This window comes from Adiantum capillus-veneris, chromosome 11 (genome assembly GCF_014529385.1).
Source record: "Adiantum capillus-veneris isolate H3 chromosome 11, ASM1452938v2, whole genome shotgun sequence".
In the NCBI taxonomy this organism is placed as follows: Eukaryota; Viridiplantae; Streptophyta; class Polypodiopsida; order Polypodiales; family Pteridaceae; genus Adiantum; species Adiantum capillus-veneris.
The window spans coordinates 54387902-54402604 of NC_140941.1; the positions used below are offsets into that span (position 1 = coordinate 54387902).

Sequence of the window (14703 nt, forward strand, 5' to 3'; positions counted from 1 at the left end):
CTCTGACTATTACACAGTCCGAGATCACCAGGCTCATTAGCCAAGAGCTGACTCAACTAGACACAAGGAGGACATTGATACAGCCGGCATAGGAGCTGGGCACGAAGATGGCTTTCTATAGAGAGCATCTTCTCCAACTTACGAATGACGAAACCCAGATACATGGACACCCACTTTTCTAATGGGATACGATGTGCTATTAGCCAGATACGCACATCTTCACACTAGCTTCGGGTCGAGACTCGGATATACAGCGGAGTACCAACAGAGGCCAGGACATGCCCCCTGTGTCACATGAAGCCTGAGACAAAGTTGCACTACACATGCCACTACCTAGTCTACTATGAGGTACGAGGCTGCTTCCACTGCCTATTCAGATAGGCCTTTGGACCACTCTCTAGAGTCATGGAGTACGAGGACCAGAGATGCCTAGGATTGTTTTTGCTCGAGCTGTGCAGACACAGAGAGAGCCTAATGAGAGGAGAGGCTAGCCAATCTCAGAGAAGGATCACAGACTTCTTTAGAGAAGACACTGGACATCCGGAGGAGCTACTACCACAGTAGAGCGCACATTCTCCTCGCACCAAAGGCACGCTGATCGACCGAGCACCCGAGCTAGGGAGATCCAGACGCCCACGACTGTGGAGGACTACACAGCATCGACGGAGGCTGCATCAAAGGATTCAGATCACTTTGGCCCGGCATGCACGACGCTCGATCCGATTGCAGACTATGGAGAAGATTGATGAAATCCGCTAGCGACCGATGTTGCATCTCCTGTGATTTAGCTCTTTCTGAGGATACACCCACACTGTGTTGTTCTAGCCCCCCATTCACTTCACCCCCTATCCCCTACTCATATCCTACACAAGCCCAGCTAGCTGCTTAGCTCACATCTAGCAGCTTAGAATCCACCACAGTATTTTTATTTTGTTACTCACTTTGTATGAGATCCACCACATTGTAACTCTCTGGTCTCATAGGTCACTTTGGCCTTTTGAAGACATTAATATAACATTTCATTTCATTATCTCTCTCTCTCTCTCTCTCTCTCTCTCTCTCTCTCTCTCTCTCTCTCTCTCTCTCTCTCTCTCTCTCTCTCTCTCTCTCTCGCAGCCCCTCCCTCCCTCTCACGCAGCCCTTGCGCGCGCCCCATCACGCAGCTGTTTCACCCCCTGCGCGCGCCACTGCTGCTGCTGCTGAACCCGTTGTGGCTGACCTGTTGCGACTGCACGCTGCCAAGGCTGTAGCACTTGCCGCTGCCTCACTGTTGCAGCATTACCAAGTGCACCAGGCCCGCTGCCCCCAATCTCTCTCTCTCTCTCTCTCTCTCTCTCTCTCTCTCTCTCTCTCTCTCTCTCTCTCTCTCTCTCTCTCTCTCTCTCTCTCTCTCTCTCTCTCTCTCTCTCTCACACACACACAAACACACACACACACACACACACACGGATACATACCCACACACACACTACACACATACACGCATACACACACGTACTCCCTCTCTTCCCCTTCTCCCCTCTTCTTCACAATATGAAGAGAGGGTAGTTACGAAGACAACCATGTCTTCCCCCATCATCAAGACGCCGACATCGACAATGAAGACAACCTTCATGCTCACGAACAAGAGGCTTGCACAATTGGAGGACATGAAAGAATGGCGGATGGAGAGAGAGATATGGGAGGAGGAGAAAGCCACCTTCATCAAGCTATGGAACGAAGAGGAGGAGGACATGAGAGCGGAAATCCAAAATCTCAAAGAGGAGAAGGAGAGAAGGGAACGGGAGAACGAGAAGGAGAGGGAGAGATGGAGGAAAGAGCAAGAAGAGATGAAGGCACAAATCGATCTCCTTCATGCTTCCATCACATCCCTCACCCCCGAGGAAGGAGAGATTAAAGAGGAGGCTAAGGAAGCCCTCAAGGAGGAGATCACCAAAGCCCTCACCGCAAGCATTGAGGACAAATTAGAGGCCACCAAAGAAGGATGGGTCGAAGTGGTCAAAAAGAACATCAAGAAGGTAGCAAGAGAGGAAGCCCAAAAAGATGAGGTACTCATCGTACACACAACCATCGAGGAGGAGAAGATGCGACAAGCTCGCCGTCTCAATGTGCGAGTGACCGGCATCAAAGAAGAAGAAGGGTCTACACCCGAGAGCGATGGGAAAGCTTTATGCAAGAAAGTGGGATACAAGGAAGAAGAGATCCCTTTCTCCAAAGTTTGGAGAGCCGGCAAAGATCCAAAGAAGAGAGCTCTCATCCTCCAATTCGCCTCCGAGGAGTCTCGAACTTCTTTCCTCCGAAAGAGGGTCATCTTGAGAGGGCTAGAAGGCCCCCCGATTTATCTTGATGATGACCTCACAAAGATGCAACAAGATCACTGTCGCGTGTGCATGCCTAGAGTCCACCAAGCCCGCAAAGAAGGGAAGAAGGCAGTATATCGAGATGGTAGGGTTATCATTGATGGCAAGACCATCGCATAGGGACTCGCGGCCTGTGGGACACACGAGGAGATTCATGTCACGGTTTGGAATTGCAATGGAGACCTATGGACACACCCAGAGAGACTTGAGGAGGTGATGAGAGGTCGAGACATCATTCTACTTACAGAGACACACGAGAGCCCAGAGAGAGGGTTACCACGGATACATGGATTCCAGTGGGAGTCTCTACATCGGGGATGTATGCGCCAGCACACCACTCGCGGCTCAGGAGGAGTGGCCATACTCTTTAGACAGGGGCTTCACAGCAGACTACAGATTGTTGCCCGGGACCCACAGGCCCGCTACATGTGGATTCGCCTCGAGCTCTCACGAGACAGGATCGTCTACATTGCCCTTTGCTACTTTGCTCCCACAGGCTCCAGATTCGCCCCTATTGAGCAGGAGTCACCGTACGCATGCCTCACGGAGGAGATTATGGAGTACTCCACACTGGGTGAAGTCTTCCTTATGGGAGACTTCAATGCTCGTACGCGCAGTGAGCAGTGTGAGGCATATGACCACGAGGACCCAGAGGCACTACACACTCTAGATGAGGAGGCTACTATGAGAGATACAGCAGACAGAGCTCCAGTCACAGCCTACGGACGACATCTACTTCGACGTGGCTCCCAGCACCGTCTCGTTATTTATAACGGGGATGGTCCAGTGGCCCACCTCAGGGGGCCTAACTTGTATGCCACATGGAGTTGCAGAGGGAGGGGGGAGTACAGTCGACTATATTCTGGGACCCAGGGAGGCTACACACCTTATCACATCCTTCACCATTCCACCCATACCCATCGGAGCCGACCACACATACCTCTCTTTCTCCATCACCGGAGATACCATCCCACACAACTCCACAGCACACACTCCACACACCACCATCCATTTCACACATGAGCTAGCCTCTCTTTACTCGGCCGAGGTCGAGCATGGCCTATACCTCCTCCACCCATCCACACCACTCTCAGTTCTCCCATCACATATCTCTTCCGTTCTCCACACTTCAGCTATTAGCTCTTTTCCACACACCACTCACACAGGACGCACCCCCCCCCCCCCCCCCGGGACTATGCCTCAGAACCGCTGGTATGATGATGAGTGCAGAGAGCTATACCGACGCCTCCGTGCACGGCGAGCCTTAGGAGAGATCACAGAGAGAGAGAGGCCAGACGGCATATGAAGACGCTGACACGCCAAAAGCGGCGAGCATTCGAAGAGGCACAGGAGCTTGAGCTATACCGCCTATTCATGAGCATGGATAGCGCGACGGCATGGCGCACCCTGCGCGAGCCACGTCCGACTACAGCTATTGAGGATCCACAGATATGGCATGATTATGCAGAGCGACTTTATGAGGTGCCAGGGCAGCCTCCTATCCCACAGCCACACGAGCCACGCCCCACGTGCTCCTCCTTCTTTACAGCAGAGATGGTAGAGAGGGCCATACGCCGCATGCAGCACAGACGATCAGCTGACCATACTGGATTACAGAGTGAGCACATCATTTATGCGGCCTCCACTATAGCCCCGTTGATTGCACATGTCTTCAACCGGGCTATAGGGGAGGGCTTCCCAGAGGAGTGGACACAGCACACCATAGTGCCTATCCACAAATCTGGCGACACCCTGGACCCAGGGAACTACAGGACTATCATGATTGGCCACACGATGGCCAAGCTATATGGAGCAGTACTTGAGGCACAGCTCAGCTGCTACGCAGAGATCGAGGGTTTACGAGCTCCAGGCCAGGCAGGTTTCAGACGAGCTTTCTCCACCACTGATCACATCTTCGTTCTGCGCTGCCTCATTGATGGAGCAAAGGCGCGGAAGAAGAGGCTTTACTGCTGCTTTGTGGATTTCCGCAAGGCCTTTGACACAGTCCCACGCGAGAGACTCTTCCAGCGCCTTCACAGCATTGGGGTACCAACAGAGATGATTTGGGCCATATATGCTCTCTACGAGAGGGTGACGGGTCGAGTTCGTTGCCCAGGCGGTTTTTCAGAGACCATTGCTAGCACCATTGGTGTTAAGCAAGGATGCCCACTCTCCCCGACACTCTTTGGGCTCTACATCGACAAGATCTCCGACTACATACTGCGAGCAAGAGGAGAGGGGAGCGACTTGGCAGGTACTCCGGTCCACATCATGTTATATGCTGATGATATTGTGTTGATTTCAGAGTCACCCGAGGGCTTGCAACGCCATCTTGAGGCCTTGGACGAATTCAGCACACACAGGGGGTTGACTATGAACCTTGGCAAAACCAAGGTTATGATCTTTCACACATCCAGTGCAGTGAGGAGCGCTGCCACCTTCACAGCAGCAGGAGGACAGGTTGATGTAGTCACCTCCTATGTCTACCTTGGCATCACATTCACCAACCTACCAGGACCCTTCACTATGAGGCAGGCTGCTGCTGACAGGCTCACCCAAGGATATGCAGCTCTGGCCATGCTAGAGCGGAGATGCCACCAGGCACACTTTCAGGAGCCCCGTACGAAGGGGTGGCTTTTCGACACCTTAGTCACCCCAGCCTTGATGTACTCGGCGGCAGTATGGGCACCAGGATTGACAGCTAACCAGTGGACACAGCTTGAGAGGCCACAGGTATGTATGATCTCACGCTTGCTCCGCAGTAAGAAGACAGTGCCACATGACATTATTCGAGCCGAGCTCAGCACACCACCTATGGTTGTAGAGGCACTATTCCAGACAGTCTGCTTCATCCAGAGAATGAGAGAGCTACCTCCTGACAGACTTACTCGTAGAGCATTTGAGGCAGCTATACAGCTATCAGAGAGTGGGCATGAGAGAGCATGGTACTCACAGGTCAGAGCATGGTTTGAGGGACACGGTCTTGACATGGAAAGCCTACCACCATTCCAGTACGACCCCCACTCACCATATGTTCACCTCTCTCGCAGTGAGAGGAACTTGGTATTGAGACAGGATCTGTGGCAGCTATACACTAGGAGAGTCTGGGAGTCACCTGGCTTGGGGACAAGGATGTTAGATTACAGAGACCAGTTTCTCACCATATTGTCTGGGGGGGTTCATACAGAGACCACGCTACATGGACACATATATGCCACATAGCTCACGGGTGGCGATTGGTCAGCTGAGAGTGGCTTCACACAGGTTAGAGATTGAGATCGGGAGACATACTGGTGTTCCCAGGGAGGAGCGAGTCTGCAGAGCCTGCACAGAGGAGGTGAAGAGTGAGGAGCACTTTGTATGTAGATGCAGAGCATACACTGAGATCAGAGGCAGGTACGAGGCCTTATTCAGAGGACAGCCCACTCTCCGAGAGATCATGGACTCTCGAGATCAGAGACAGCTCAGACGTTTCTTACTAGAGATACAAAGCCATCAGGACACACTACTACAGCCACACACAGCTACACAGACAGAGGGGAGACAGTCGCAGCTCACAGACTTCTTTCAGAGGATTTCCGCCCCTCCCCCACCAGACACTCAGAGGGGAGTGACACTCCCACAGGCGGAGGTGAGCCGAGCTAGACGACGACCACGAGTCACACGCTACAGGGGCGTGAGCTCCCACCGCCGACAGATCGAGGAGATCCGAGCCCGGGAGTGCCGTGCCACTGAGGAGCGAGTGGCTCAGATGAGGGCCGACCCGACAGCTTTCATCCGGGTAGCCTTGGCACCAGACCCGCCCATGTACCACATCTTACATCCCCCCATTAGTACAGGATGGAGCTAGATAGCTTGATGCATTCTCATGATTGTACTACCTTGAGCATATAGACATGCATATACCCCTAGAGATAGAGCTCCATCCCTCCTCAGATACTCCACTACCTACATTCAGTTCAGTTTTGTATCAGTTTTGTTTCATTTGTCTTTCCGATAGACGGATGACATACACACCATGTACATTTGATTTGTCTCATACGCCGATTTCGGCCTGACATAGACGTTAAAAATCTTTCTTTCTTTCTTTCTCTCTCTCTCTCTCTCTCTCTCTCTCTCTCTCTCTCTCTCTCTCACACACACACACACACACACACACACACATTTATTTTTACCCTTATGTTCGCCAGACAGTATACTAGAGTCACACATGAATCTACCTTTTGATCTCATAGGTGATTTTTGGCCTTTTGAAAACATTAACATAACAGTTCATTTCTCTCTCAGCTTTTGTGCATAAACTTCAAGTGGGTACCTATGTAGATTGATATGGTTGAGTAAATGTCACAAAAGACAAAGCTTCTAAATGATTGAACATTAGAATGAAAGTAGGAAGTTTTCAAGCGAATCATATGCTCTTGTGCGGAGGAATGCTTTGCCATGAAGCACGTCTTGCAAAGGCATCAATAAAAGTAACTCAAAGAAGAAATGGTTTGATACAAAATGTAAAGAAGGACAAAAGACTTCATGAGTTTAAATGCAAACAAAGACAAAGAAGACATATACAAAGCACTTATTCAAGAAAAGAGAAGGTGGGAAGTCAATTGACAAGAGAAGGCACAAGCATGTGGTAAATTTCCAAAAAACATAAAGGGCTAAGCGTGTTGAGAGTTTCAGTGATTTGAATCTTATGGACATGTATATGCATTGCAAGAATCTATATCAGCAACCAAATTTGACTTAGATGCCGTGTCGTGGTTCTCTTTCATGTACTCCTTCCTAGATGTATGCGGAGGGCTTTGAAAATTGGCAAGGCAAGAATTCTTCAACGTATCAAGCCAAAAATGCTAAATAAGCAAACAAGGAAACACATAGCTCGATACATAACATGTGTACCCTGCACTACAACATAGCATGCCTCGTGATTGGAGTACAAACTGGATCAAACCTTTACATAAAGGGAGAGATGTCAACAATGTAAACAATTACCGGACTATAACCTTTGGTTTTCTTATGGAAAAGTTGTTTGGATGTGTCATGGTAATGAAGATGAGCAAATGGGTTGAAAAAATGTGCATATGGACAAGTGGATTTCCAAAAACATCATAGCACCATTGATCACCTTGTCACTTCGAGTTCTCATGGACGAATGCCAGTTGAAAAGTAAAGGATTTTATTGTTGCTTATGCACTTCAAGAAAGCTTTTGATATGGTTTTCCGAAAGAATATTTGGAGACGTATGGAGGAACTCCAAGTGCCCACCAATTGAATATATGCATACAAGTCCTTGTGTTTGTTACCATATACATGTGGTAGTGATGTGTGTGAACACACTAGGACCGCCGGGGCATTTTTTCCCTCTTTAGGAGGTTTTTTCCCCCGTGCATTGTATATACGCCCATCACTCTAGGGCTATCTATCTTTCCATTGCGCACTAAGTAACACACTCTCTATTGTGTGCCTTGAGCTTCCTTCGTCTTCTCCAAGCTGTGTGTGTTTCTCTGCAACCCTAATTCCAACAATTGGTATCAGAGCAGGTCACGTCCTCCCGGGCTTAGTCGCCAGCTGCTCCAGCACACGCCTGCTCACTTTCTCCGATTTCAGTGAGCTTTGGCGAGCGTTCGCAGGGCATTGATGTACGTCCTGGTTCTGAAGATGTAGGCGATGTTGAGGATGTTGCAGGTCTTGCTGCAAGGATTGCAGCTGTTAGAGTTGTTTTGCCTACAGCAGAACAAGCTCGTTGGGATGTTAAGGATGCGCAGGCTCATGCATTGATTGCGTTGTCTGTGAAGCGCACCATTATTCCTCACATCCGTTCAGCAAAATCTGCAAAACAGGCTTGGGATATTCTAGCAGGTCTTTATGCAAGCCGCAATGAGGCTAAAATTGCTTTGCTGCGTAAAGAGCTAGAGTCGAAGATTATGCATGAGGAAGATGATATGGACACTTTCCTTGCTAGTGTCAAGGATATCAATGAGCAACTCATTTCTGCAGGTGAAGTCATTTCTGACAGTTCCCTTGTGCAGACTGTTCTTGATGCCTTACCAGATTCCTACCAGACTTTTGCTAGTACTTGGAGACTGATGACCCAAGGAAATCCTGAAGTTGTCAAGTTTGATGCATTATGCACATTGCTGTTGCAAGAGTCACTTTCTAGAAAAAACAGGACTAGGCAGCGTGCAGTTGAACAGGCTTTTATTGCTTCTCAAAGAAAGGGTGGTAACAGTAATGCAGCCACTTCTTATGGTTCTGCTGCGAGTGGCAAAAATTCTGTTCCTAATGCTTCTGCTGGCAGCACTTCGTCTGGCAATTCTGGTGATAAGGGCAAAAAGAAGATGCGTTGCCATTATTGTAAAGCCAATGATCACTTGATCAAGTCGTGTCCTAAGTTGAAGGCCAAAGAGGCTAAGAAGAAAGAGGGTGGTTCCATTGCAAATGCTAGTTCCACTACAAATGCAGCCATTGTTGAGTCTTCTGTGAAAGGAGATTGTGATGCTGATGTTGATGCAGAATGGGCTTTTAGTGCAGAGTGCACTTACAATCCTGCTGTCCATGATGCATGCTTGTCAGTTGCTGCAGATTCACATGTGTGGTATTTCGACAGTGGTGCTACAAAGCACATTACCTCACATCGTGAATTGTTTACCTCTCTCGAGTCTGTCCCTCATGGGAATTCAGTCACTTGTGCCAACAACGCCTCTTATCCAGTTCAGGGAGTTGGAAAGATTGTGCTCACTGCTGCTAATGGCAGTTCCTTCACACTTGTTGATGCACTTTATGTACCTGGGATCAAGAAGAATCTCTTGTCTGTATCCGCACTTGCTAGACTTGGACTTGTAGTCAAATTTGTGGATGAAAGATGTACAGTTCATGATCTCAGTTTTGGTGATGAAATTGTTGCATCTGGCCTTTTGTGCCGTGGGCTGTATAAGCTCACTTTGTATGACAAGTGTGGACAAAATTTTGCAAATGCTGTTGCAGATTCAAGGGCTATTTCAGATGCAAAACTTTGGCATGCACGTTTTGGTCATCTGAATTTTGCCAGTTTGCCTCGTTTGCAGAAATCTGATATGGTTGCTTCTTTGCCGCCTCTTGAAGCACCTATCAAACATGTTTGTGAAGGCTGTATTCTGGGTAAAATGCAGCGTTCTAAGTTTCCAAAGGATGGTTCAGTTAGGGCCACATGCAGGTTGCAGCTTGTGCATAGTGACGTTTGTGGGCCCATGCAAACTCCGTCCTTGGGCAATTACCTGTACTTCGTGACTTTCATTGATGATTACTCCAGGCATGCGTGGGTATTTCCGCTTAAAGCGAAGTCCGAAGTTTTTATGTGCTTCAAACAATTTTTGGCTATGGCTGAAAATGTCTCAAAATGTACTATGGGCACCCTCCGTTCCGATCGAGGGGGGGAGTATATGTCTCATGAATTTAATGCATTTCTGGCTAGTCGTGGGATAAAACACCAATGTACAGTGCCTTATACACCTCAGCAAAATGGTGTTGCTGAGAGGAAAAACAGGTCACTAACGGAAATGGCACGATGTATGGTCAAAAGTCAAGCTTTGCCGCATTCTTTTTGGATTGAGGCCATCATGTGTGCCACTTATGTACTTAACAGGTGTCCTACGAAAGCTTTGCAGTCTATTACTCCATATGAAGCATGGCATGATAGAAAACCTTCTATTGAGCACATGCGTGTTTTTGGTTGTTTGGCATATGCTTTGGTGCCACAAGTGCAGCGCAGAAAATTGGATGATAAGGCTGTCAAATGTATTTTTGTTGGTTATAGTGCTGAAAGCAAAGGTTACAGGTTGTATCATCCGCAAACAAAACGTATTTTGGTTTCACGAGATGTAGTGTTTGTGGAAGATTCTGTTCAACCCTTGCTGTCATGTACTAGAGACAGTAATGTAAGCTCACAGGACATTTATGACACTTTGTTGCCTCTTTTCAGTGGTGGAAATACGAATGTAAGTTCCAATGAGGCAAATGTACAGCCTATGGGGGTTTCTGAAAAAGTTTTAGAACAGCCTATTACTGATGCAGATGTACATGATGTACTTGATGAGGAAAGGGCTGAAAATGAGCAGGCTAGAGGTATGCCAAAATGGCTGGTGCACACTTTGCGTGACAGTAAATTGGATGCACCTTTATCTAGTCGTACTCGTTCAGGCTCTCGCCATGCATCTTATGCATCAGATTGTTATGCTTTGGCTGTGTCTAGTTTACATGATGTTGAGGAGCCTCTGTCTTTTGATGAAGCACAAAATTCAGAAAATTGGATTGCTGCCATGAAATCAGAATATGATGCACTTATAGAGAATGACACATGGACTTTATGTGATTTGCCTCCTGGCAAAAAGGCCATTGGTACGAAGTGGGTTTACAAGTTGAAACGCAAGCCGGATGGTGAGATCGATCGCCATAAGGCTCGACTTGTTGCAAAGGGTTATGCACAACAAAAAGGCATAGATTATGAAGAGACTTTTGCTCCCACTTGTCGTATGACTACTGTGCGTTTTCTATGTGCATTGGCAGCTCATTTTGGTTGGGATGTACATCAATCAGACATTGTTACTGCTTTCTTGAATGGTGACATATTTGAGGAAGTTTATGTAACGCAGCCTCGCGGTTTTGTCATAAAAGGACAAGAGGACAAAGTGTGCAAATGTAAGAAGGCTTTGTATGGGTTGAAGCAATCTCCTCGTGCTTGGTATGAGAAAGCTGACACTCATTTGGTTAAACGAGGCTTTCGTAACAGTCCAACAGAAAGCACATTGTATGTAAAGCGTGAGGATGATGTATTTCTCATTGTGGTTCTTTATGTTGATGATTTGCTGATCACTGGACCAAATGAGAGACATATTGCTGAATTTAAGGCTGATTTGAATGCTACTTTCAAGATGAAAGATTTGGGGCTGTTGCATCATTACTTGGGTATACAGTTTAAGCAGTGTGATGGTGGTATTGCCTTGTGTCAGAAAAGTTACATAGAGACATTGCTATGTAAGTTTGGACTTGAGGATTGCAAACCTATTGCCACTCCCATGGAAACAGGTTTGAAGTTGAGTCTACATGATGCTGGCGATCCTGCTGATGTCACTCTTTACCAAACTGCTATTGGCTGCCTCATTTATGTATGCAACACGAGGCCAGATATTCAGTTTGCAGTCTCGCAGGTCAGCAGATTTATGCATAGCCCAGGGTCTAAGCATTGGCAGGCTGTCAAGAGGATTTTCCGCTACCTTAGTGGCACTTTACATCTTGGCTTGTTTTATCCCAAGGGGGGATCATTGCCGCCAGACTTACATGCTTTTTCGGACTCAGATTGGGCTGGTTGTTTTGACACGCGAGTGTCCACAAGTGGTTTTTGTTTCATGCTTGGCAGTTCATGTATATCATGGTTGAGCAAGAAGCAACCTACTGTGGCCACTTCGAGTTGTGAGGCTGAGTACAGGGCAGTCTTCACAGCTACGGTTGAGTGTGTATGGCTCAGACGCCTTATGGCTGACTTGGGTGTTGGACAGGACACTGCCAACACTATCTACACTGACAGTCAGAGCGCATTGGCAGTTGCGAGGAACCCAGTTTTTCATGCTCGCACAAAGCACATTGAGGTGCATTACCACTATGTCAGGGAGAGGCTCTCAGCAGGAGAGATCAGCTTGGCTTATGTGCCAACACAGGACAACCTTGCAGATCTTTTCACAAAGGCATTGTCTCGTGAGAAGCTTGAAGCTTTCCGCAAAGCTTTGGGCTTACTCCCCTTTGTGGACTGATCCTGTCCTCAGGGCATGGCACTTCCCTTTACTCATGTGCCAGCTCTCGTTCACCGCATCACTCCAGGGGGGATTTGTTACCATATACATGTGGTAGTGATGTGTGTGAACACACTAGGACCGCCGGGGCATTTTTTCCCTCTTTAGGAGGTTTTTTCCCCCGTGCATTGTATATACGCCCATCACTCTAGGGCTATCTATCTTTCCATTGCGCACTAAGTAACACACTCTCTATTGTGTGCCTTGAGCTTCCTTCGTCTTCTCCAAGCTGTGTGTGTTTCTCTGCAACCCTAATTCCAACAGTGTTTACAAGAACGTGATATGTTGTGTGTGTTTGGGAGAGGGAATTTCAGAATTTTTCACAAGCACTACTGATGTCAAGCAAGGATGCCCATTTTCAACGACTCTTTCGGCTACTCATCGATGAATTGGAACCAATCATACTTAAGTTTATGCAACAAGAAGGGATTGAAGATGTCATGATTGAAGCATGAGAAACAAAGACTGGCTTCACATGGGGTTCCTTTCCATATGAAGATGAATGAGTACAAAAACCATGTGTTTTTTATGATACTGACCTTGTTCAAGCTCTGGAAGATCCTTTTTGGGCCATTTGTTTGGACGACAAAAAGAAGGGTACCTGCAAGAGAAAAAAATCCTGAATCTTGTTGTTTAATGTTAAGTCAACCTTTACAAAACTCAAAGGTGATTCAAGAGCTTCTATCAGAATTTATCTATGTTGTCATAAACTACTGGATAGTGCTTAAAACCTTCTTTTGTCAATTCAGGAGAGAGCTCATCAGGTTGAAGTCCTTTGGTTAAGTCAACCTTTACAAAACTCAAAGGTGATTCAAGAGCTCCTATCAGAATTTATCTATGTTGTCATAAACTACTGGATAGTGCTTAAAACCTTCTTTTGTCAATTCAGGAGAGAGCTCATCAGGTTGAAGTCCTTTGGTAAGAAGCTACCTCTTCATAAAACTCTCAACTTAATAGTTCATTGAAGAGCTTCATCAAGATTAAAGCAACTATGTAAGACATCGTTATCATATGTACTTATGTATATGAACTGGAACACACAAAGTCCAATATGCTCCACAAATTAGACATCATTCTCCATGCATTGTATGGTGGTTTACGGGCTAAACGAATCCACCTCTAATAAAAATCTTGGGCTTATTAGAATCATCAACATTGCACAGAAAGGCAAAGCTTTTCATAAACTTTCAAAAAATAATGTGCACAGATACCACTGACAAAAAGATGGAATCTTCAGCATAAGCAACACAATTGGCAAAGTGGTATGCAATGGTTTTGTTAAGATTCCTGCATTCTTTCTTTTGAATGGCATCGTCAACATCACCAATTCCGTTTCCTTATAGGACTTGTTTAACATCATTCTGGGCCAAAACAGTCCCCTATATCCCTCTCATTCTCTCTTTAATTCTAAGCACGTGAAATGGCACCCTGATCAACAAACCTCAGACACCCTTTAAAATTGAATGAGGCTTCAATCCATGTCGAGCACCTTTAGAACGACTCTGTATAGCAATCAAGATCACTAATACAAAAAAAAAAAACACCGTCTTACCAAACACAAATACAAAGCATTAACAATAAGCAAAGAATATTGGCAAAATCTCTAAGAATTTGTGAGTATTTGCATTCAACCACCAACAGTCTGTCACAAAATAAAAGAATAAGGTGCAATAAAGACCTTTGTAAGGGCTCCTCGTCCAATGTTGGTATGTCTACAAGTGGATTTGCGTAGAAAGACCCTTTTAGCACATCTGAAGTTTAATAGTGTTAACATTTAATTTTAATCCAGTCGTACATAAACGTGCAAAGAACAATACAATCCCTGTGTAAAACCCTCTCTCTCTCTCTCTCTCTCTCTCTCTCTCTCTCTCTCTCTCTCTCTCTCTCTCTCTCTCTCTCTCTCTCTCTCTCTCTCTCTCTCTCTCTCTCTCTCTCTCAGCTGACGGGCTCGCGCAGGAGCAAATGCAAGGCGCTCTCTCCCCCAGCTGACGGGCTCGCGCACGTGCAACTGCAGGCGCAGCAGCAGGGGGGCGTGTAGAAGCAGCAGGTGCAACTGCAGGATGGCACGCAGGCACAGCAGCAGGGGGGCGGGCAGGTGCAACAGTAGGGGGGCGTGCAGGTACAGCAGCAACAGCAGGTGCCTCAGCGCGCGAAACTGCATTTTGCTGCAGCGACTGTTCTTTCACCCAGGGCAGCACTTCACCTGTTTTCTACGTTTGCTGGTTATTGCCACGAAGCCCTCTACACAGCCCGTCAGTTACTGTTACTTTTTCTGCAATCTTCTCAAAAGGCATAGAATTTCCAGAATTGCTCAGCAGACAGACAGATTTTCAGCTATATTATGTATGCATAATTGAGGACAACAAATATATTCACAGGGTGCAGGTATCGTGAATAAACAAAAATGGGGTTGAGCCTCTGGATATTTGGCAGGGCAGACTGAGTGTCCCGCAGTGGGCTGTGGTAGTGCGTATACCCGCATTCGGGCTGTGGTTATTATTTCTCCGCCTGGACTCATCCGAGCC

At 47.0% G+C, this 14703-nt stretch overlaps 1 protein-coding gene across 2 annotated transcripts in view; it reads right to left on the bottom strand.

The window, feature by feature from the left end:
• Nucleotides 1-14703, bottom strand: part of LOC147447253 (2-oxoglutarate (2OG) and Fe(II)-dependent oxygenase superfamily protein) — a 149488-nt gene that overhangs the window by 64599 nt on the left and 70186 nt on the right. For both annotated transcript variants that reach the window (XM_086523102.1, XM_086523101.1), the window contains exons 6-7: nt 13857-13929; nt 12718-12779 (exon numbers count right to left, since the gene is read on the bottom strand). In XM_086523102.1, the coding sequence (XP_086379228.1) occupies nt 12718-12779; nt 13857-13929 (135 nt within the window). The remainder of the gene's footprint in view (nt 1-12717; nt 12780-13856; nt 13930-14703) is intronic.